This window comes from Pelecanus crispus, chromosome 1, assembly GCF_030463565.1.
Source record: "Pelecanus crispus isolate bPelCri1 chromosome 1, bPelCri1.pri, whole genome shotgun sequence".
Lineage (NCBI taxonomy): Eukaryota > Metazoa > Chordata > Aves > Pelecaniformes > Pelecanidae > Pelecanus > Pelecanus crispus.
In genome coordinates, this window is record NC_134643.1 from 43,830,785 (window position 1) to 43,856,781 (window position 25,997).

The 25,997-nt window shown below is 39.9% G+C and overlaps 1 protein-coding gene across 4 annotated transcripts in view; it reads right to left on the reverse strand.

The window, feature by feature from the left end:
* Nucleotides 1–25,997, reverse strand: part of OSBPL8 (oxysterol binding protein like 8) — a 96,002-nt gene that overhangs the window by 54,188 nt on the left and 15,817 nt on the right. For 2 of the 4 annotated variants that reach the window (XM_075724988.1, XM_075725054.1), the window contains exons 2-3: nucleotides 20,509–20,548; nucleotides 9,368–9,469 (exon numbers count right to left, since the gene is read on the reverse strand). In XM_075724988.1, coding sequence (XP_075581103.1) covers nucleotide 9,368 — 1 coding nt within the window. In that variant the 5' untranslated portion in view covers nucleotides 9,369–9,469; nucleotides 20,509–20,548. Of the gene's footprint in view, nucleotides 1–3,941; nucleotides 3,979–9,367; nucleotides 9,470–20,508; nucleotides 20,549–25,997 lie in introns of all 4 variants that reach the window. The other 2 variants (XM_075724807.1, XM_075724851.1) reach the window with 2 other exon arrangements.

A 25,997-nucleotide genomic window follows, 5' to 3' on the forward strand; every position in this document is an offset into this window, starting at 1 on the left:
AGGTAAAGAGCTCATTTTACCAGTTCAGAGTTCAAGTCTGTCAATGCCAGGCAGCCAATACTTCAAAGTAGTGACTGACTTTGCTCTACTTGTAGTACCACGAAACAAGCTTTTTATTTTCCTGCAGCGACAAGGAAGGGGAAAGGGGGGGAGTGGGTGAGTTTCTGAAGTCTTGGCAAGAGACTGCACCACAAAAGGTCCTCTATCTGAACTGAAAAATAAAAGGGGGACGAGGAAACAGCTTCTTCACAGGCTCGCATAAAATGGGTCCCCTCGAGGGGGATGAACTACACTCGCTTGTTTTAAAAATGTTTAAGGTGCACTGAAGTAGCACCCGACTTTCAATCAACTAGCAGAAAGCTGTTCCTGAAGATCCAGTGGCCATTTAGCTCCATAGGAACGGGATTTCAGAGCCCCTCCCGCAGGTGCCCCTGGCCAGCCCCCTGCCGTGGGCAGCGCTCCATCTCTGCAGGTGGGTGCCCCACGGGTGGGCACTCCACGGGTGGGTGCCTCGCCTGCCACACCGCCAGCCACATCGGAGACCCGCTCTGCAGCAGGAATTGCACTAACAACCTTCCTCAAGTGACCTGTGCAGAAGGTTCATTTCTGAACAGGCAGCATCCAGCACTGCTAACTAATTTTTAAGCTTCAAGCTTTGGAAATTCTGAAGTTTTTTTAAGTTGTCAAGACACGATCATTTCTCAGGTAGTACCGGTCAGTAATTTGGAGTGTAAGCAAGCCCTGCACACAAGTTTTACCAAAGCATCAACTGAACTCAGTGATGTTAACTCAGTTAACACCCACAGGCTTCCTTACAAGCTTCAAGTTCACTATTAAATTCATGCCCCTTTGTCGGTCTGCAGACTCAACTTGGGTCCTGCAAAGACTGCTAGCCATGTCAGAAAGGCTCCTGTCCTACAAAACAGAGTTTATGTATCACCTAACATAGAATATCTTGTGGTAAGCACTTTGCATGCCTGGGGATTCAAGATTAACTTCTTAAATCAAGTGGGCTTTTGAGAAATTCAATCTATAAAGCTGAAGGATAATTAGCAGGAGAGTTTTAAAATCTCCTTTTTATACAAACTATTATAAAAGTACTAAAGAAATGGAAATAAATCAGTTAAGAACATAAATGTCTATCCACACTGCAGCAGCCACTAGGAAGATGTTGTCTCCCTCCTTCAAAATGCCTCATCCTGATGCTCAGATGTTTGCTTTGGGGTGAGGGCGAAGACAAGGCAAGGCAGAATGTACCTGTTGCTTTGAGCAGGGGAGAGTGAATAAGATTACTGAGAGGCTTTCATCTTTTTTCTCTAAAAGACTGACTAATAACCTGATTTTTACAGGTGCCTGTGTAATCACAACTGTAAAATCAGCAGGACCTTCAGGCAGTTAACGAGCTCTGTAAAGATATGCCTTATGCATCTTATGGCAGGAGCTCTGGAACCTTAAAAGAAAGAGATGGAAACAAAGCAAGCTATTACAATGCAAAGGAAAAAGTACTTGGAAAGGAGAGAGGAGGGGGGAAAATTATGCTAGCAACAAACCTGAGTTTTCAAGATGCCATTAAATCAAATGCTTACCATTCGGAAGCAGATCTTTTTAAGAGAGTGGATTTAATTAGTACATATTAATAGATAACTCAGCAATTTGTAGAGGCTCCTGTTTATAGATTCTGATGGATTGATTTTATAAACACTATAAAAATGTATGGTACATGCTTAAGTCATCCATTTACTGACAATGTTTGATGGTCCTATAGCTAACTTTGAACTCATCTGAAGCACGGAACGATTTTATCCTGGAATTTCACTACATTCACAGAATAAAACCAACAGTGATACTGAAAGAGAGCAATGGTCATTTGCTCTAGTGACCGTGCTCCTTGTGAAATAAAAGTTAGCATGAATGAACAAATTATGTTCCTAGTCAAACGTGTTTTCTTATTTGCCCAAAATACCAAAATGAAACTCACAGTGTTCCCATGTACCTGCAGAGTACCTCAAAAACCACAATTAGTTTCTGTCTAATCTTCAAAGCACTCACACTTGCTAGTGAGTTTTGGTGAGGACAATCAAAATACCTTTTTTTTTTTAAAAAAAAAAATGTTCCTGGGGAACATCTCACCTATGGATATGATCAGAGGGCTGGAACACCTCTTCTATGAAGAAAGGTGAGAAGGTTGGGGTTGTTCAGCCTGGAGAAGAGAAGGCTCTGGGGAGACTTTATTGCAGCATTTCAATATATAAAGGGGGCTTATAAGAAAGATGGAGAACGACTTTTTAACAAGGCCTATAGTGACAGGAAAAGGGGCAACAGTTTTAAACTGAAAGACGACTGATTTAGATTGGAAATATGAAAGAAAATTTTTTACAATGAGGGTGATAAGACACTGGAACAGGTTGCCCAAAGAAGTTGTGGATGCCCCATCCCTGGAAGTGTTCAAGGTCATGCTGGACAGGGCTTTGAGCAACCTGATCTAGTGGAAGATGTCCCTGCCCACGGCAGTGGGGTTGGACTACATGAGCTTTAAAGGTCCCTTCCAACCCAAACAGTTCTATGACTCTAATTCTTCTTAGGTTTCACATGCCATCTCTGCAACTTGAAAGATGGATTTGGTAGGCATACGCTCAACGTCTCTGACAAGACATACATTAGCATTGCCAACCATTCCTTCCCACTCAAAGGCCTCAAAGTGGTGATTTATTTTTAGACTTTCACTCAGGCTTCACAGTACTCATTCAAGAGAAAGACCATCTCCGTTCACCCCCTCCTTTACCTGAGTGAGTTTAAACCCATACCATCTATCTCCTTAAAAATGAGCAGAGGGTTATTTTAGAGAAGAAACATCACTTAGTAAATATCAAAGCCTTCTCCTGACTTCTTAGAGAGCAGATTTCAATACCAACAGAACTATTAAAGTTGGTAATACATACTTTGTTCAATTTCCTCATACTGGCCATAAAATTACTAACATACAGCTTGTCAGTAAGATTCATGCATCAGAAGAAACACAAATTGGGGTCTTTACAGCCAATTTATTTAATCAGATAAAGCTATGAAAAAAAAAATATCTGAAGTGGCAGATTCTCAGTTCTTCTGTTTCTATAATGAGCATGTGAAAGTACCTACACCCTTGAAAATAGCACAAGGACATCAGATATAGGAAAAGGTTTATTATAATTCAGTTCTGCATTATTTTTTCACGTCTATAATAAGCGATATCGGCTAAGACGGCGGCTTCTGCACAGATTTCTCACCAAAAAGAAAGAATTTGTGCCTGCATCTTTCCCTTCGCCACATATGCAAAGTCTTAACCCCAGGCAAAATTATTCTGCCAATCATACAATCATACTAAGGCCCATGAACCAATGGCACTAATAAGTCTTTGGCTGCGTGCACGCACATACATGCACACACTGAAGTTTTCCCTGTCACCACACCAGATCCAATCCTTATTTGAGTATTACAGTATATGCACCTGTTCATTTCTGAAGATGTAAATCTATTGAAATTAAGTGAACCATATAGCACTATAAACAGACAAGCTCAAAAATAAAACTGTTTCTGAACCATTTCCATGTCTTTATTATCTATACTACAATAACATTTGAAGGTTTCATTTCAAACTGATAAATATACCTTTTCCTCTTCCAAGTAAGTAATTGAAAAGAATTTTTTTTTTTTCTAGCCATGACTGGGAGAGGCAAACAATAAACTTTTCCCACTAAAAAAAATAGTTAACGTAGGGAAACATTTAGGTAAGTAGTATGCCAAGTAAAATACTTTTCCAACAGTAAGTTTTCATTGTACTTCAGCTTCTCAATTACAATACAGAAGAAAACCTAGTATTTAGCCCAACAGCCTACATGCAAAGATATACGCTAACCATTATGGAAATATGTACAAACATACTGTAGGAGAGGGAAGTCACTTACTTGCTGGTCCATGAAAGTCTCTGTTATCACCATGATGCTGTGTACACATACAATTGAAGAACGAAGAACAGCAAACAAAAAAATCCAGGCCAGGAAGAAGCAAGTGCACAAAAGCAGCAGCAGCGGGAAAGAAGGACAATGAAAACAGTGTTAGTTCATAACTAAAATACAACATGCACCTCAATACCAAAGGCAAGACCTCAAGAGACTTAGCAGTTCAGAAAAGTTGGAGCAACAAAACTGGCAAATATGCTTATAGAGAAGCCATTATTAGAAGCCATCATCGTATATGGTTAGTAAACAGCACCTGGCCCAACTGCTAATTCTGAGTGGAACCTCTCCATCAGCAATTTAGTGCTCATATGACTTGATACACAGGATTTTTTAAGAAATTTTTAGCTGGAATGTTGTCAGAGGGCTAAAGCTCTGAAGAAAGCTGAAATAACACAAAACTTGTTGCCAAAACAGCTCCACTTTCAGACAGGTGTTTTGGAAACACAAAAACTTATAAGCCATCAGTAATGTGCAAGCACCTACTAATGCCAGATCCAAGCCTAACTGCTTTTGCACACAAACACAAACTTAGAAGCCACAGATTCAGTTCATCTACAAGAACAGGTAACATTTTAAATTGCTTAGGATGCAAGACAAGCATTGCAGTTTTAAATTTAAGAGGACATTTTATATAAAAGTATTTCCAAAGAATCAAGTTGTATTCAAAATCACTCTGTCCCACTGTATGCATCAAATACAGGCACTACAGGAACGTAATTATACAGTAATACTCTGTACTCCTTTCTGACATTTGATCTGGAATCTTTTATAAATCATTGCTACCCAAGGCCACAATTGGGGCTAAGATCCCACTGTGCTCAGCCATGTGCAGATCTAAGGTAAGTTCCACCTATGTCTTAAAGGATTTACTACCTTTGAAACCCACGAATAACAGAAAGGAAGGAGAAAACAAGCATACTGATCAGCAGGAACATTTCCTCCTTAAAAATAAAATAAATCCAAACATGCTATATCTTCTATATCCCAAACAAAAAACTTCTGCTCCACAAAGGAGAGAAATCCTTGCCCTGCGTTAAAGAGGATCCAATCTTGCCTCTCTGTTATCAGGACTAAACAGCAGGAAATGTAAAAAAGAAAAATAAAAATCTTAGCAGGCAGGAGTCTTGTCTTACACTCCTGATCTCAAAACACAGATTTTTATTCCTTACAGCTGCCTAGGGGGATTAAATTGACACTGCAACATGCAAATGTAAAGTACTGCAATGAGAATGCAGTACACATCATTGGAAAGGTGAGGGAACCCTTCTTTCATAATTTTGCACTTTCTGGAAAAGGACCTGATTAAACAAGAGAAGCTGAAATAAATTATAAGTGCATTTGGTAAACAACCTTCTATCCCTGTCAGAGACTAAATTTAGGTCAAAGAGTGAAACACTGCTAAGAGAACCCATGAACTTACCAGACAGGTTTAGGTACTAGTACATTAAATGCATTCAAGAATTCAATGGTTTTCAAGGCAAAGTGTTTCTTTTTAATGTACAGGTAACATACTGCAGACTAGGAAACAAATTATGTTTGGACTGGAACTGTATTACCCTATGCTGGTTTTAGATTCAAGAGAATAGTGACTGGTAAGAGAGCAAGATAAAGGAGCCTGCAGTAACTGTACGGAGATCCAGCAACTGACTGAAGGACTGGGAATACCACTGTTCAGCACTGGTCTGCTTTATTTCATACTAAAAGTTGGAAACAAGAGAACTGGAAAAATAAATTGTTATCAGACATACAGGATCAGAAGTTTCTGAGACTCAGACAGCATGTTCACTCGCAGTGCAAACTTACGTGTTGAAGAAAGAGAGTGAAAAAGCACCGTAGCAGGTCCTGTCTCACTGCCTGCCTCTCAAGCAGCCTTGACCAAGATACAACATGACACCACAGAGCAGGGCAACCCGTCACCCGAGACGATGCAGGGGCTTTTTATGTAAATATTTTAGCATTGCATGGTTAATCCTATGAACCGGTACAAACAGCTCCTACGCCAGAGGCTGAAACACAAGCCTGTCTAACTCTGTCGCTGATCTTCTCCAATAGACATTCTGTTTACGCACCAAACTGCCTCCGTTGCTGGTCAACCCCTCTCTTCATCAGAACTATTTGGGCCTGTGTATTTCCCTAAAACCTGCAGACAATATATTTCTAAATATTGATGCAAGATGTTACGATACTGAAATGAGACTATTTCAGCCAAAAAGACTTCTTCATGTTCCAATAGCCTATTGCACCTCTATCATCTGCAATTCATATCACTGCAGGTCACGGATTCAAACCCCTAAGGGAACAAAACGTGACAGTTTCACTACTTCAATGTTTTCTCTGAAAAGAATGCCCTCAGGGCATCCCTGCCCATCATCTCCCACAATTTTTAACCTAAATATACAAAACTAAGAGAAACATACACTTATTTCCAGAGACACAGCCTATCCTTATTTTCACGTTTATTTAATTGACGACTTTGATTACAGATTACAGAACAAGTCCTTTGACAAGGGAAGTTCTCAACACTACACAACTGATTTAGCTTCTGCTGAGGCACATTTAGTTAAAAATGTTACTACCAAAACATACAAGGCCTAGCCCTCCTCCCAGTACAGTTTTAGATTAAGACTAAGGAATAAAACCAGCAATACAAACCATCACGAGACAGCACCCATAATTCTGTTTTCATATAAAAGCAGCTCTGTTCTTCAGAAAAGTACTATTTTTAGACATTCATTTCTCAGAAATAAAGCTTAAAACTGCTACTAAACCTAAAATTGTATCTGCCAACTTGTCCTATAAAACAAAATCCTTTTCCTGTTGAATATTAGGGTAAAAGCAAAAACATGTCGTGCTAACATGTCTGAATCTCACACTACAAAAGATAAATTTGTTAAAAATACTTACTAGATTTACAATCTAAACCTACAGCTAAATTCTTAATAGAGTTTAAATGAATGTTTTAAAGCAAAGTTTTCACTCTGCTGAAGACAGACTTTTCCTGAAAGCAGTCTCTAATATGTGTAAATCACTAAGATCAATCATGTCACATTTAAATGCAGGACCACTAACCCAACCTGCAAAGCTGATCAGTAAAAAGGACCTCTATTCTATGCTTCAAAGAAAAAAAGGTACTTTTGTGTCTGCTGATGTATTTAAATAGCAAGGACTGACTGTAAAAGTTATATCAAAGGCAATGTATTTATGAAATAGATATTATGGTAAAAATTAGAGCCAACTAGAAAAGTTTTCTAAAAAAATAATGTAGAAAAAGAATGGTTTACACCAAACATTCCCATATAATGTTTTGAGTTCTGGGCCAGTGAGGCTTGTTTAAATTAAATTATTATTTTCTAGAAACATAGGCAAAAACTGTTCTGAAACAAGAACTCAAACCAGCGTCTAGTATTTTGCACCACTTTAATGTTGCCAGACTACAAAAATAGTTTGCTGAGGTGTCATAAAATTTGTGTTCAGATACAGTGTATATAAACCTAATTACTAGACAGGAAAAGCATTTCATACAAGACTTTTCTCCCTAGACTAGTTCTGGAAAGAAAAGGCCACGATATTAAGTTCTGCGATCTCCTCCTCCATTTTTCTTTTACACACAAACCAAAAACACATTAGAAAGCTGACACCTCTAAAAAAGGCTTTTTCAGGTACCTCCTAGAAACTCCCCAATGACTTAACCCATGTAGCAAAATGTTGATCAGTGTTCTTCATGCATGTTTGCAACTCATGTATTTCATGAATTTTAATCAGACAAATAGAACTTAAAAAAAAAATTAGATTGCAGCTAAAAGACTTGAATACCGAACAATCTCAAACACGGCCCTTCAAAAAATTTAAAATTCTAGGAAGTGTCAGGATTTGTATACACTCAAGGTCTTCAAAATTACTGGGTCCAATCTTTCTTAAAATACATGCTTTTTTTTTTTTTTTTTAACTATGTCAGTTTCAATTGTTTACTACTGTGTACACCAGACCAAGGATATTAGACTCCCAGATAAGCTTTCAAAAATGTTTTTAACAGCTGCAGTGCAACACACAAAACTTCACACTGTAACTGCAATTATGATAGACAATTACCCCATTAAATGATATTTTGGTAAGAAACGCTTAGAGTAGCAAATGACAGTATGCCATCAGTTAAAAAAAATTATCCCGAGATGACACTTTATTTTCAGCTGCCTACGCACAAAGGGTGAAAGGCAAATCTATCCTTACACGCAGCATTCTTCTGAAGCAGAGCTGGTAAAACATATCGAGCCTCATTTCAAGATAGCTTCTTAGAATCATGCTATTGTGAAGGCATGTCACAAAAAGAAAACTAGCACATTTCAAGTTACTTTAAAGTTTTTTGTAAACTGGTAGGTTTTTTTTATTTTAGGAAACAAGGAGCACAGCAACTGAATTGACAGGATTTTGTAAAAAATATATCCTATTGTACAGTTGACACGATACTCATAGTATGTTGCACCTGGGATATAGAACGCTTGGCCCTGCAACGAATCAGTGAATGTGTTTACTACAGAGAAAAGCCAAGCATATTCTTAATGCACTGCAAAACAGCTTGTCTCCAAATTCATCACTTAAGATAAAAACAGTAATAAAACATTTGATCAAATTAACAGCTCCATGCGGTAGTTGAACCGTCACAAATAAAGCTGGTCACTAATCAGGTTTTAAACTTGAGCTTCACCTCAGTTACAGAAAAAATATCCTATTTTGCTTTTGCGAGGCAGTGCTTTGTATCAGAAAGCAGCTTTGGAAACTAAACAACATTTCCAGCTTCACTATTAGAGTGCTTACATATAACACAGCTTGTGGAAAAAATTAATTCTTAAATAATTTCAACATTATGATGATGATTAAATGTCATAGTACCCACTAGCCTTTCCTGGTTTTAAACTGTGCTTAGAAAGAAAGAGCTGGTATTTTCACTACTTCAGAAATTTTATAATCAGCACAGATTATCAACTCTTACACGTGAAATGATTCCGATAACATACAGTTATCACTCCTCCTGCCTTTTCTGCTCCTCATTCCACCAAGAAATACATTATTTTTTTCTTTTGTTCATAGTCACTAACTAGTAAAGTGCCAGTTAGCAAGACTGAGAAGAATGCCTTTTTCTTTTGGGACTCAGAGACACCAAGGATCAAATCCAAGAACTGAATGTTTCTTGATATCCAGCCCATGCCATGAGAATCTAGTAAATGATGGGTGATACTACATGATATTCTAAATGCATTCACCAGAAAAGTATTAATTCAAACCAAACTAGAATAGATTCAAGCCATTTAATCCTCTCCCTGCAAAAGCATCTTCACATTCATCTGATTACATGAAGTCACATTTAAGTTACTCACTGAATTTCTATCAAGTTCCCCATCGACCGGAACAGTCTCCATGCTGAAAGGGCAAGTTGTCTGTCTCTCCATCAGAGTTCTTCCATCCTGCTACTCAAGATCCTGGAGGGGGAAAGAAAAATACAAAAATTCACTTTCAGTGGCTGAAATACGTTAAAGAGCCACACTCTCTCTCCTCTATGTTTTAAGAGGGTAAACAGTCTCCTATTGTAAACTGTGTATATTACGGTTCCTTGCAAAACGTGCACAGTACCCATAAAAATCAGCTTTTTAGGAATGAAGGGAAAAGATAGTTTCAAATAAAATGGCCAAAACAAAAGCAACTCACAGAGTCAAGTGATTACTTTTAACTACGCTTGCATCAAATAAGGATGCTGGAAAACCACAAGCAAAAAAAAGAAAGAAAGAAAACCACAGGTTTTGCCCTGTATTTTCCCTTGTTCCAGAGTCCGCAGCAGCACACCATTCCCATCCCACAGGCATGCGCACACAAGCTGTTTGGGTACATAAAAGTTATTCTGGAGCAGTCACAAGTTTAAGGCTTCCCAGCATAACTCCAGAAATGGCCACATTTTCCTTTGTGGAACAGAGACACAGAAATTAAATCATTTGTGCAAGCCAGCACCCTAGGTGGCAGAGTGGGTGCTCAGCTGGCTGTCACCACACACACCCAGAAAGCAATGCCTTGTTCTCTAGACATTTCCTATTTACTTTTTTTTGCTAAAGAACGAAAGCTACAATAAACCTTAGTATTCACACCACATTTGAAGTCACCAGTGAGACAAGAAAACAGTCCGGAATCAAGCAAAACTTGGCGGAAAAAACATGCCTTAACCGTTCATTCATTTCATGGATTTGAGGAGGGAAGCAGATCAGGATGGGATGCCTGCAGAGGTGCCCATGTAGAGCCCATTGCTCTGCTTCTCTCTCCAAGGCTCCTATCAGCAAAAAATACAAGTGGACACAGCAGCTGCAAGCTAGGCTGTTCAAAACAGTAAAGCCAGCATCCCGCAGGGACAAAACCCTGCAGTCCCACCGTCCATGAAGCCATGCCCAAGCCCATGCCCACATTGCCCTTCCGTCCAGCCAGAGCAAGCGTTTGATCAGAGAATTAGCCCATTAGCCCAAAAGGACTTTTTTTTTTTTTTTTTTTTTTGTCTTGGGTGGGGTGAGGAGGCAGGAAGCAGCTAAGTTACAAGCCAGATTGCTAAACCAACACTTGTGCAAGAGCAGAGGTAGCATGGAAAAGGTGACTTTTTTTTAAGCTATGGCGTTAGCATATTGTGCTTAGGGTATACATCAAGCTATAGCTTCAGGTCAAGCTTTAGCAGAAACAGATTAACTGAGTACACAGGCGCAAGGGGGGTGAGGTGGGAGGAGGCATCACAGACTGTCCAGGGAGCCTGAGGAGCATCTGGGTGCAGGACGGGAGGAGGGCAAGGAGAGGACCGGGAGAGTACACAATAAGATCTTGTGGTTCAAAGCCTGCCTCCGGAAATACACACTCATGAAAACAAAACTCACTACAAAGAACAACCATTTGTTCAACTGCTTTCAATTTTTTTTATTATTTTTTTTTTTCTTCTTGTATTATGTAAAGCACATTAGAATTAAAAATCCCTTAGGAAGAACATACAGTATTAACACACTATAGCAAGCTACCATAACATATGCCACTAAAACACAAAAGGAAGTTTTACGTTAAAAAAGTTATGTGTTAAAACACATAAAAAGTTTTACAAAAAACTGTGTGCTAAAGAAACTGCAAAGTTTATAGTTCCCTATGACTCAGTTCAAAGAAGAGGATCTTACTCAAGTACCTGAGTAATTACCAAGGTGACACATAACCAGGGGGTGTATGGCTAGATGTTTTCATGTAAATTAGAAACAGTAGACATCTGAAGGGAGATGACTACAAGTGATTAATTTGCACTAATAAAATGAAAGATGGCATTACCACAGAAAGAGGAATGCACCCCAGAAGCTCTGTTTCCCGTGGCGGCAGGCACCACAGCATGCACCTTCCACCCACCTGCATGGGGATGCAGAATTGGGTAATGTCTCTTGGAGGATGCTCCTTGTCACCTCTCCCCCCACATCCATTTTAGGTTCTATTATTAGCAGGTAATTCAGCAACACCAGGCTGCATACACAGCCAATTTACAGAAACACTAAACTCTCTTAAACAAGATGAAAAATGAGTGGCATTGCAAACAGATGTATACACTGGTATTCAAAGCAGTCACTCAGTTTTTTTAGTTACAAACTTGCAACCATACTCAGTTACCCAAATGAAAAGATCTTTCCTGACACAGAAACATTCACCCTAAACCAGTTTTAAACCCATCTCTGTTTTTAACAGACATTTTTTAACTCATCATTTTTATTGTCAGCACTCATGGTGTATTCTGCTCCTCCGTTTGTTCATGTAGCCACCACCACTACTACATCCTTCCTGATCTCAGTCTCAAGAATAGTACCAGACAGGTACCCTAATGTCTAATTCTTAGCAGTCATGGTCATCCACGGTCCCCAGGAAACTCATAATCCAGCAGAGTCCCAAAGAATGCAGAGCAGTTATCTGGGAGAGGGAAGGAGAAAATTCTGCCTGCTCATGTTTGAACAGATGTACAGAGTACAGCAGGTGCAGAAATGGTTAAGGACTACCTTCCCCACATTGTTTAGCTTACCAGCAGACAGCCAGCTTGGCTTATTTTTCTTGGCAAAATGAAGGCTGAAAGTGAACAATATTGCTTCTGAAATATGCCAAAATAAATACCGAGGAGGGAAAAGGGATCTCTCAGCAAAACAGTACTGCCAAAAAGGCAAGTAAGTATGAACTTGGAGAACAGATTTATTTTGAAAATTACAGAATGCTTCCAACCATCCAAGCCCCAAGGCTTTGAAAAAACTTTCTGATCAGTGCAGGGAAGGGTAATTTATTTATTTATTTGCAAATGCAGCCAGGTTATTATGAGGCGTGCTTCCATGAATAAGTGAGCTCTTTTCTACCTCAGCTAACCCAACCATTAGATTTGAAGACACAACCCCAAATTTAAATTATCATCTTTTTAGCTTTTGGGGGACATTTATGACATGCCTTTACTGCTCTCTCCACATTCACAAGTGTTTGCAATTTGGTTGTCTGCCTGGTTGGTTGGCTTGGAGCTTTAATTAACAGACGTTCCTACTTCACAATCACAGCTCTTAAGAGCTTAAATGTTCAGAAGGGCACACGCAAACTGAAATTATTTGAAAATAATTATATGATGGCATCCCAGCTAATCACCTATGTTTCTTTTATAGACAATGGATATAAACCAGCACTTCGAAAGGTATTGCTCATTTTAAAGCAGCTGTACCAATCAGACATATCATGCCACAAAATAAGGTATTTCTTTCCAACTGTGAAAAGGATCTAGGGTGATCAGCTCAGAAGCATATATGTAAAGCAAAAGGGAAATGCATCCTACTTATCACATGATCGACAACCTGTCCTGTTAACATCTGTATTTCATCTTTATTTTAGCAGGTTGCATCAGTTTTTGTAACAGTCTGGTTTTCAGTTAGCTGCACCTTAAGAATGGGAAAATGCTGCTTGGGTCTCTGACAGAAGCAAAGGACAGTACGCATCAATGAAAGCTACTACTCTGTGTGAACAGGATTTTATCTATCTATACATATGCATACTCAAATGTCTTATGTGACTTCCTACCTCTTCTCAATTTCCAGCCTTTAAAAAAAAAAAAAAAAAACCAAAACTCAAAAGCCATAAGAGTATGCCTCAGGTCCTGCACTTGGGTCACAACAACCCAATGCAATGCTACAGGCTTGGGGAAGAGTGGCTGGAAAGCTGCCTGGCCAAAAAGGACCTGGGGGTGCTGGTTGACAGCCGGCTGAACATGAGCCAGCAGTGTGCCCAAGTGGCAAAGAAGGCCAACAGCATCCTGGCTTGTATCAGGAATAGTGTGGCCAGCAGGAGCAGGGAGGTGATTGTCCCCCTGCACTCGGCGCTGGTGAGGCCACACCTGGAATACTGTGTCCAGTTTTGGGCCCCTCAATACAAGAAGGACACTGAGGTGCTGGAGCGTGTCCAAAGAAGGGCAATGAAGCTGGTGAAGGGTCTGGAGCACAGGCCTTACGAGGAGCGGCTGAGGGAACTGCAGTTGCTTACCCTGGAGAAGAGGAGGCTGAGGGGAGACCTTACCGCTCTCTACAACTACCTGAAAGGAGGTTGTAGCCAGGTGGGTGTCGGTCTCTTCTCCCAAGTAACAAGTGATAGGACAAGAGGAAATGGCCTCAAGTTGCATCAGGGGAGATTTAGAATGGATATTAGGAAAAATTTCTTCACTAAAAGGGTTGTTGAGCATTGGAACAGGCTGCCCAGGGAAGCGGTTGAGTCACCATCCCTGGAGGTATTTAAAAGATGTGTAGATGTGGCACTTAGGGGCATGGTTTAGTGGTGGACTTGGCAGTGTTAGGTTTACAGTTGGACTCGATGATCTGAAAGGTCTTTTCCAACCTAAATGATTCTATAATGTTACATGATATTCTCTGAGATATAGTTGCACAGGTCACAGACCAAAAGCAGCAGAAGCCAGATGCCTTGGCCGTGTCAGAAGTCTCTGTGGCAGCATGCCTTTTATTCACACCTTTACAGACAAGTAGATTTGGCGGTGTTCTGTATTGACTTATAAATTCCATATGTTAACCAGATTATATCAGTATTTATTGTAGGGATGTGTTCATTTAACTGAATAAATGGGTTATTAGGAAAGACAAGCCCTTTTTTCCTCCAGCATAATAAAGGCTCCTCACCAAATATGTAACTTGTAGTCAGGTTTAAACTCTAATATGCCTGGAACATGGCAGTAATACCCTATTGGAGGTACATTTCTCACATTAAAACCGTAATTCAATTCACAAAAGGACTCTTCTTCCCCTTCTCCCACAGAAGATTAGCTTCCATTCAAACACTTCACTAAATTTGGAGAATCTCATCAAAAGTCTCTGCCTGATCTCATGGCCTGTATCCTCACAGCCCCCCGACATGAGCTCCTGAATTTCAGCCAAGGTGCAGCCACAAAGTGGAAGTGGTAGAGATGACCCCTATATGCAATATGTTTTCTGTTTAATCAATGGACCAAGTTACTTGAACACCTGCATACTGTATTATACAGGCAGGTTTTAGCCTTCTCCCTAGGTACTATCACCTACAGTCACTAGATATGGCATTTGCACTCTGACACTGTTTTGTGATCTCTTATAGCATCAGAGTACCCTCTTACTCTCCAGCATCATACCTCATAGGCAAGGTACAGCCTCACCTGTGACCTGCTAAGCGGCTGCGCTGAGTGCAGAATGAAACAGCTACTGCATGCTGACCTGGCCTTTCCAAAGGGGAAGTGTTCTCCAGGGCTCTGACCTCCAAAACTGACCTGCTAAGCTCTGCTGGATGCCTGCCTTCTTTCCTTAAGGCCTAATATAAGTTAATGCACTTAAACTGCCCAAGACAGGTATCAGATAAGAGTATATTGTAATTTTTTTTAAGATGACACAGGCATAATACATTGATTTGATGTGGCAACAAGCATGGGCGAGGCACACTTAGAGAAAGGAAACCTAGCTGTTGACATTGTCATCAAGAAAGGTAAAAATTTACCTAGGTCTTTGCTGGAAAACAGAGTCACAACAGTACCAGAGAAATGCTATTCCACAGGGAATCACAGAATGGTTGAGGTAGGAAGGGACCTCCGGAGGTCATCTTGTCCAACCCCCCTTTTGCGGGAGGGCGTCTAAGCAGCATTTGAGTATCTCCAAGGACAAAAACTCCACAACCTCCCTGGGCAACCTGTGCAGTGTTTGGTCACCCTCACAGTAAAGAAGTGTTTCCTGATGTTGAGAGGGAACCTCCTGTGTTTCAGTTTGTGCCCATTGCCTCTCATCCCATTGCTGGGCACCACTGGAAAGAGCCTGGCTCTGTCACCTTTACACCCTACCTTCAGGTATTTATACACATTGATAAGACCCACCCTGCCCCAAGCCTTCTCATCTCCAGGCTGAACAGCCCCAGCTTTCTCAGCCTTTCCTCATGTAAGAGATGATCCAGCCCCTTGATCATCTTTATGGCCCTTCATTGGTGTCTCTCCAGTATGTCCACGTCTCCCTTGCACTGGGGAGCCCGGAACTGGACCCAGCACTCAACGTGTGGCCTCACCAGTGCTGAGTAGAGGGGAAGGATTACTACCCTCGACCTGCTGGCAATGCTTTGTCTAATGCATCCAAGGATACCATTCACCTCCTTTGTGTCAAGGGCACGTTGCTGGCTCATGTTCAACTCACTGCCTGTCAGGATCACCAGGTGACCCCTAGATAAGCAGTTCTCAGGTGTGGTTATCAGCACATTCACTTCAATAAGGTCCATAAGGAAGTTTAAGGTAAAATCCTTGAGAAAGGTATCTAAGTGCTAAAAAAAAGAACAACAAGTTTCATAAAAATTAAGAGCTAATGGGGATATGATCAGTTTTAAGAGATTAAAGGAAATCTACATCCTAAATGTAACTAGGGTGATCAAACCAAGGCTCTCAAATAATTTAAGTGTTATTCAGAAGTCACATGACAGGGTGAAGGCACTTTCACTTTGCTCCATGCAGTGGGGGAGCAGCAATAGCACAGAAGGTAATAAAAGTACATGTCTTACTTTCAAGGCTCTTTGAATCCAGTGCACCAGAGAAGTACAGCTCCCTCGTTGTAGTACAAGGCCACAGATTGTGTGTCTCGGTTCCTGAGTCCACACACCAAGTACACTTCATTAACAAGCTACAGATCTGGCCAGCTTCTTGCACATGACACAATGTCACCACACACCACGGACCCTGTGTTTGTTAAGACCAGTTCTGAGAAAGCAGGAACTGAAGCTGAGTTACTGGTAAAAATGGAGTGGAACCAACAGGGTCAAAAGATTCAGCAAAAGATCTGGTAAACAAAGAGATCGCAAATTTTTCTCAACTTTCAAACTAGAGCATCTTACACACTAACAAGAACTTGGAAGAACTAGGAAGAGGTTTTATTCTGCAATTCTAGAAGAGAAATTTGAAAGCTGAGTAAATCTCTAGGTTCAATTCCTTCTGCTGTGAAGTCAGGCCAAATAAGAGAGCTTGACAAACCCAGTAATAATATAAGGAAAGTCATAGATGACTAACTGCATAGTTATGTTAACTCTGAACTGCAATGTCTGAATGCTGAAACGTCTGCTACAGGCATAACCACACCAGACTCAACAACTGCCTCATGTGTGTCCCCCAAGCATACTGTGATCACTTAATGCTATCAGCCACCAAATATACCTTTATGAAATGCTTCCTTCCACCCCGAGTTTCATCACCTGTCTTCTCATTTCCTGAATAAACAGTCCACGTGCAAAGAAAGATGTTTCCTCTGTTTCTGAATTGCTGTTTTCAAGGTGGGGGGAGGAAGTCCAGAAAAGCTGAAGTGCTTAAGAACAAGACTTGAAAATATCTCTCACCTAGAAAAAGCTTGGAAAGCAGAAGCATAGTTCAGATACCCCAGCTATCTTTTGAGAGTGACAGATGGCACTGAATGCCAAGAAAAGGATAGAAAACTTCTGAACAGCCACTGCAACTTTAATAAATTACTACCTTAAACAGGTGTCCCACAGGTAAACTTGTCCTGACAAAAATGACAGAGTACGAAAGGGGTAGTAAGAGTCACCTCCAGGTACTAAAACCCAGCATCCTCTCAAAGCTCAAGTCCCAAGTGTTCTGGAGCCCTTTGGCCATTAAAATGCACTTCAGAGCTCCCCAGCCTGTCTCAGTCTTCATGATGCGTATTTTGCAAGACTGCTCCCACAATCCAAAGGAGCTGGAGGTCTCAATACTAAAAATGGTTATTTCTTCACATCAGGGTGTCTGGTTACCTAGTCCATTATGCACTTTGCCTCTACAGGCCAATTTTATCTAGGGCTCAGTCTAACTTTTGAGGATAAGAACAAGAGAGGCATTAAATCATTAAATTCTTTGCATTTATTAAGCTTGAACCAGAGAGCACCTATGAAGCTTCATAAAATATTCAAAAGATTTGTTCTGCTTTGCTGTGATGATGCAGGAAAAGAAGATTCAATCAAACCTTACATAGCCAAATCTAGCATTTTATTTCACATTTCAAGTTCCTGCAGTACCAACCAGCAAAATAACCAAGTGGATGCCAAACCATCCTTACAGCAGATATACTTGTATCAATACTAGCACTCTTTAAACAAGGTTAAGTTGGTCAACAACAGCCTTTGAAGAAAAAAAGAAAAAAAAAAAAAAAAGATGCAGTCAGACTAAATGGTTAGACACACTGCAAACTGTTTTGATTTCAACTCCACCCCAGACACAAAGAAAAATTTGCTATTTGGGCCTTGTGTTTTTCCTGCCCAGAGCCGACAAACTAAAAAAGGTTTAAGAAAGCAACATGACAAATGTAAGCATTTTAAGTCAGGGAATCCTGCCTTTCTTCTAACAGTGTTGGAAGTTTTCTTTCACAACTGTAAAGATAGCTACTAATAGCCTCACACACACACCCCCCCCCATCTATCTAGTCAATTCATATTCATCTAGAGGTTTGCATTAGAAGCCAAGATGTTCCTAAATATCTCAGAGTAAAATAAAAAGTTGTTCTACACTGTGATGAGAGGCCAGCTGGTATTCCCTGTGTTTTCTCATCTCTCATGTTGGCAGCTGTATGAAGTTGCAGCGTGACATGCTCCTCTAGACACAGCTGAAAGGGGTTAAGAGATTACTAGTCCTCCACACGTGGTCCTTGCCTCTGCCTTCCCCACTGCAGCTGCTGCCTTTCTGACCTGCCCACAGGCCTGTCTGTGCAGGTGCTCCCTAACCCCCTTCTGTCAGAGGGACACCCACTATTGCAAATTATTTTAAACCAGACACTCTCAAAACACAGATCATTTAAACTGAGCTAAGCCATGGGACTTTGCATCTACCTTTCTGCTTACAGGCCTGGCACTGCAGTGGTAAAGAACAGCTGAGGGCTACCTCTTAACCCACCTCCATTCCAATCATAACAGTTTGTGCAAGCATGGACTATGTCTACAGCTACAGAGTCGCCCAACACCAACTGGAAACTACCGCAGGAAATGAAGGGAGACAAGCCAAGGCAAAAGGAAAAGCAATGTTGTTGTTAAAGGTTTTTCTGAAATGAAAAAGTAGGATAAGTCAGCAGAGATGTTTCCGCAGACGAGATGGATAGGTGGCAGAACAAGTCCTTCCATTTCTGATGCCAAAGTGGAATCAGTTGCTGTCCTGAGACATGAGATAGATCTGGATTTCCTCTGTGTGGAACTTTCCAAAACAAAAACCAACCTTGATTTTCCTAAAAGGAACATTTTTCTCTTTTCCCCTTGACAGACATTACTGTCAAATACAGAGTCAAAGCATTAAAAAAGAGGGGGGTGGGGGGTGTGTGCAGGAAGGACACTTACTATTTCAAGCCTATGAAAAACACTTTAAGCATATAAGAACTAATTCATTGTGCTGAAAAAGCCTCAATAAGGGAATGCTGAAAAAGTCTACTTTAATACTTCAAATGATGCAGAATACTATCTTCAGTGATGAAGCCCCCTAAACATCTTGGTTATAATGCAATCATAGATACAGAAATATTTTAAGTCTCATGTGCAGGTCAAGAATACAATTGACTTCATAAGGAATAAAGTTCCAGAGAGCTATTCTGACATTACATATAAATGATTGCAAGTAATCATACTATTGCAGATCAGTGAATTACCAACTGCCAGATGAACTATATGTGACTAGATGAGTGCTCTTAACCTATTGCAAATAGAGTAAAAAGTTACCTTAAAGTACTGTAAAGTTTCTGCATTTCAGTAACTGCAGTGACTTTGCTTGGACAGATAGGCACCATCACGCAGACAGTTCATTGCCACATCAAAAGCTATTGCAGCTGGTTTCCTACATTGCTTCTCTCTGAGCTGACTTAAGCAAATACAAGCAGGATTCCAGCTTGTCACAATTTCAGAATTTGTACCTGGTCAGACAGTCATTGTAAAACATTTTGCTTACTAAGAGTTTACAAACAATTTGCGGTTTTAAAAGGACATATTAACACCGTTAAAATGCCATATTATCTCAGGCATTAGAGCATGTATTACTCATATTACAATACCATTTACATTTAAAAAGTCTCTGTTGTTGGCAGACGGACAAGAACATTTTTCCAAGACTGTGTCGAAAAGACTACACAGTCCTCTGCTTAAGGAGAGCCACCACCTTTTCTCACCTACCATCTCTCCCTCATCTGTGCAGGAGTTACATACACCTGGAGGGATGGGATGACTGTCCTCAAAATTGATCAAATCTTTCTCAGTACATTCCTTGACAATGGACACAGATCCAAAGCAACTAAAGCAAATTCAAACTAATACCACATTCATAGCTATACGTACCCTCTGAATCACCCAGCCGTAAAGGTCAAAGCTCAGAGAATGCAGGACAGACCATACTCAAAAAACAACCACCCAAAAACCCCAAAACCCACACACCTTCAAAAGAGCAGGAACGTGTAAGGAGGTGACTACAAGTGACCTACACTATCAGATTTTTGGTACCACATGAGGTTCCACCATAGCCTTCCCAGAAATTACAATAGCTAACCAAAGCAGATACTGATCTTTGCTATTCTTACTGTATCTCTTAACTGAAGAGTAAATGTCAGTGTTTGACTGTAAGCTACATCGAGTACAAACTATCCTTTTGTTCCATAGCTGTATGCTATCGAGTTCAATTTGATCCAAATGTGACTAGGGTTCTCAAGTTCAAAGCAATATAAACAGTTACTGTTGAATAGAGGGAGAGTTGAAGGGGAAGAGAATCATCTTAATGCACATCTACAGCAAAAAGAAGAAAACCAAATTCATAGGACAAATAATATACCTCCAAAATTGAGTCAGTGCAAAGGACCAATTTTCCTAGTGGCAATTTTACTAGGTTTTTAATCTTTCCTTTGCACTGTGCATTTTGCTGCTTCTCAGAACTGAAAAGGATGGCTAACTCACTTTTAAAGGTGAAATACAACTTAAGAGCTCTTTTAAATTTTCATACCTTAAGTTTCATAAAGGGGGAAGGCAGTTGGTTCTGTGCACTGAAAAAAAAAAAAAAGAAATCTCAAAATATGACTTAGGTGACTCACTAAGAGCTGCCCAAGAAGAATACAACGATTCAAATTCTTACTGTGATGCCATTTAAGTGCATTCATTTAGAAATAACACTGGACCACAGGCTACTAGTTTACAGCGTTAATGTGAAGTGAATAAAATAGACCATCTTTCCTCATCTGGAGCTCCCAAAGACCTACCAGTACAGAATCACTTTTCTATAGCCCAATGGCTTAGTTTCACCAAAGAACTGAGATTACCTCTCTGGGTCCTGCTAATAAGAACCATGAACACACTTCACAGGGACTCAGCTAAGACAGTAACTACAATCCTAATTTCTGCTCTAACGTGAAATACATAAAATAGAAAAATCAATGCAAGTTCTAATGTTAAAAACATGAAAGAAGACTTAACACAGACAAACAAGTCTCAGCCAAGCTGTGCCTGACTGCAATACAGTTATATTGTGTTTGAGAGGTTTTTATGAGAAGGACTTTCTGCAGGATTAAACATGGTGGCTATTTCAAACAGGAACCTAATGTTTATTCTCATGTACAGTTTAGTTGTCTTATCAAGAAGAGACACTGCTGCAAAGATATTAAAATAGAGTTGATGACATAAGAGATGGCCTTCATTTGGATTTCTTTTGGCTAGTGCTAGACGGTAGTTTCCACAATTTTAAGACACAGGATATCTGTATGAGAGTTTAAGAACAAAAGGTCAGAGAAGCCTACTGCAATAGGAAAAACCCTAGAAATTCTAACTTAAAGTAGCAGCAGGTTCAAACAGGCAGCGATAGTATCTGGCTTACACATCATGGTTTATTAAAAAGATTTAGAAAGTCTAATTTAGATTTCCATTGTTTATGCCAAGTTTAGGTTTTTTTCACTTTACTGCTTGCCTAATTAAAATGAGCTGACGAACCTTATTTCTGTTTTTTTAGGTGTCAGTGCTATTCTACATGTTTGCAATTCATGATCTTTCACAGGTTTTTTTGGGGGGTTGGTTTTTTGTTTGGGTTTTTTGTTTGGTTTTCGGAGGTTTTTTGGGGGTGGGGGAAGTGTTTTTTCGTGGGTGTTTTTCCGTTCTTGTTTTTCCGTTCTTGTTGTTTTGTGGGTTTTTTTTAAGTCACAAACAAATATTTCAAATAGCCTATGTACAGGCTTAACAAGGACTAGTGCTTTTAGCACCAAACATTCAAGCTTGTCTTTCTGAAGCTACTGCTTCTGAAGCTAACTGCTGATCAACTTGGATTTGTAACTGCTGCAAGAATTTCACATAGCTTTTAGTTTAAGAGGATGAACCAATAGCATTTAAACAATATAACCTGATCCACAGAACTGTAAAATATTGTCACATTGCAGGCTTGGCAAGTGACCTAGCACTAGACCTCTTGTTTCCCCACCCATTTCTGTTCAACAAATTAGATGCTCCCCCATGACATTTCTTTGGGTGATGAGAAGCACCTAGCCTGCCACAACAAGCAGCTACGGAAGAGATGTAAGTGTAATCAAGTGCCAACTTACCTGCAATTCATAGTCCTCAATATCTCAATATTAGCTCAATGTTACTGCCTAATCTAAGTTAGGTAACTGCTCACACTATCTGCAACAATAAACAAGCAATTTACATAAAAATAATTCTTGCCAGAGCTGAAAATAGAAGCCAAGCCTTTCGCAACTCAAAGCCAGCCCTCAAGCACAGGAGTTAAACATATTTGTTCCCAAAGCTATCCCATTTCTGAAGAGCAGAATGCTTTTTGCTCCCGGTACTGGGAGGAGACACCAAGATCCTCTGTAGCAAGAACCACACATTATCAGGGTACATTTAACATTCTGCTTCAGGGACCAATATAGAAGATACTAAATTCATTCAAACAGAAAAGAAAGTATGTGTCATAGTTGGGACAACAGGGTTCCGTCCCTTGACAACCAGGGAGTGGTTGCAAGATCACTTCACACAGCACAGCCAGGAAAACAAAGTCTGGACACTTCCTTGGAAGTTCTTTGAAATGCTTCAGAGAAGAAAACAAAGAGAGAAAAAAACCTAGCATCCTGGACAAAGAATTCAGGACCAAACAAATACTGAATGCACAAGGAACCTCCTCCTGCCCCTTCCAGTCTACTCAAGTACTGGGAATTCTCTTTCCCATAAAATGGGTTAATGGGCCCATCAGATAGCTTGAGCATGTGATTTAAGATGAATGCTATCCTCCCAGCTGTGCAATCCCATAGGACTGCATGATACGAAGTTTTGAATCCTGCTTCCCCACCATCCTCTATCCATCCCCTCAATACTCAGCTAGTTAAGGGAAGGCAGAACAGCATGGTGCAGGTTGTGTGAGACATCACACAGTTTGGGAGCCCAGGGACAAACAGAAGACAGACCCAAATGCCTGGAAGGAAGGATGCAACACTTGTGAGCTTCAGGAAATGCAGTTGGTGAATAAATAAGGAAATAAATAAATAAGGGAAAGAATGCTTCCAAGACAGAATGCATTTATTTTTTAGAAGAGAAAAACTACATCCTTCCCTTCACGGCATTACCTCATTCCAATATTGTCACTGGAACTGACAAGAGTTATCAGTTTAATAGCAGTCTATAGTTTACTTTCACATTTAAAATCACACACAATACCAAGATAACACTAGCTTAACTAACAAGATAATATTAGCATAAAGCAATTCAATACCCTGTATCTCTGCCACAGCAGTTAACTACACCTCTAAGTATCACGTTACACGTTTTATTCCCTTGAAGGCAGCTTACGCATGTATTTCAAAGTCTAGCATTCAGGGAAAGAATGAACCACTAATTTCCATGCTTCATGATGTAAACGGAGCTAGACAGCGATAGCTCAGGTCTCGGAGCTATAACTGAACAGAAACATATGTCCCAACACATCCCATCTCTGACGCTCATTTTTACACACCGCACTGCCATGTCAGAAGGAAGAAAACTGAATGTACCCATTTAGATTTCCTGCAGGAATAGCTGTAAGAATAACTGGTCCTACACATTTCCAACCGTGTGCTATGCTAAAAGGGGAGACCGGGGAAATCTCATGTCTTGCGTTTTCAATCCATTCTTAACTGAGTGCCCAGACTGAATATCCAAAACCAGTGGTCACAGATACAAACAGCAAACTTCAGCAGGTACACTGTACTTAAAACTAGAGGCTTTAACTTTTGAAAACTCTAATTTCTCCAAGTAGTCTCATAATGAACACGTGGGAGAATAAAGGTTTGTTGGCTTGTTTGGGTTTTTTTTCCCCCAAAAATTGTCAAGCAAAAGCACATGTAATACTGATTTCAATGAAAGCAAGAAGTGTGCAGAGCCCCTTATTCTCAAAAACACCTAGGCATGCATAATCTCTCCCATAAGAAAGGATTTTGTTCCTTCATTTTGCAGCCCTCAACAGAATTCAGAGAAGGATGAGCTGCCCTCTCCTCTTAATGATCACAGCTTGAGAAATAAATGCAATAAGCCAGTAGTTCTTAATGCAATGGCATGTTTTACGCTCCCATGACAGCTTTTAGAAAGTCTGTGACATTCATAACTTAAGCTTTTTCATATCCAGGTTGTTTGCAACACACATGGAACACGAAATTAAGACTTGGTAACTCCAGTAGTGCTACTAACTTCATAAAATCCAGATTGTAAGTGAATAGCCACTTGAATATTTCAATGCCATTTATAAGCACTGAACTGTAAAATAACTGAGAAGCCTCTCCATCAAAACCACCTACCCAAGATAAGCACACAAGCATTCCAGTTACATCATGAAGTAATAAGCCACTTTCCCCCCAGGAGAAAAGCACTGTGCCAACACTTCACATACAATGAGAATCCACTGTTTCCAAATGTTGATAAGTACAATTAACCTTCATAACCCTGTCTTTGGCCTTGAACATTAAAGCTGAATTCAGCTTGAAAACCAATTAAAATGCTAAGCAGTCTATCCACTTTGGGACTGCAGAATGGCATACTGCATTCAATTAAAAAAAAAAAAGCAAAGCACGATTGTCTCCTTAGACACTGTCAAGGATCTGTTAGCTGTTTTACTAAAAATTGTAATTCATAAATAAACCACATTTTAACAAGAATTGAAGAATTCTTCAATTCTCCATGAAGACCCTGAAACATTTAAGGTTGATGAAGGGAACCCTTTGATCCTAGCAAAACTGAAGGTTTAACAGAAAAAATTAGGCACAGAAACAAAGGATAAAGACGAGCTAGGTGGACTATGAAGTTTGATTTTGCCTTTTCATGCTTATCTATAACAATAGATATTAATCATATCAATATGGCCCAGAACTCATTCACAGCTTGCACAGCACATCACATCCACACAGCTTAACTTCACTCTCCCCCACTAAGGTACCCTTATGCATTCTGCCTTCTGGATCGAGTATTGACAAGGAAAGCTATTTAAAATTTATGTTGCCAAACCTGCTTTTTCTATGGTTGCCATTTTCAAATTAGCAGAACGACTAGACAGGCAGATGGACCTGCAATTCTCATTTTTCTCTCTAACTGCTTCTTTCCTAGATGTGAAAAGCAAGGAAAATCCTGGGCTACCATGCTTAATTGCAAGGTAAGGCTTCAGACAGACTTCACAGGCAACTAAAAGCCTACATATTGAAAGCTTCATTAAAAAATATAAAAGCACATTTAAGAGTGGCAGAGTGTCCTTGGAGATCGCCTCTGTAAATCCAACTGTCTTTAAAATAATAAGAAATACCACAACACTACAAACAATTGCCCATTTTCAAGAATATCTCTAAGAGTAACAGCATTCCAGTTTAGACACACAAGGTACTCTAGACTGATGAAAAGTGATTCTGAACTTTTAAAACATTTTGTTGAATATTAAATTTTTCTTCCTTGTTGAGACAAAAGCATTTTTAGCAACTATACAATGGGTATCGTATTTCCTCTTAAAAAAGAAAAAAATCAAGTTGACCTGCAGTGAAATTCAGATGCATGTGGTTCTCTAGCTGATGATCAGGTTTCTTTTCAACCCCTTGGTTTTGTTGCAGCTGGGGCAATCTCTATGGTATTCTATTACCACACCCCTAAATAATGAAGGGAATAGAAGATTATAGTCACACCCCTAAATAACGAAAGGAACAAAAGATTAGGGTAGACCAACGTCCAGCCACTTACAAGAGCCTTTCAGAGTATCCAGACTCTGAACAAGCGCTATTTTGCATGACAAATACTGTCACAGGTGCAAACCAAAAGCACCCTGTAGCTTTGCTTAAAAGTAGATTACTACTATCATTCCTGGTTTCCACACTTTCCCATTTGAACTTGAAATTCATATTATACCAAAAGATTTTAAGCCAGGTGTGAAACCCTGCTCTTTTAATAACATTACAATTTTTCCATGCTATTCTGTATAGGAGGCTGTCACATCATGACAACAGAAGA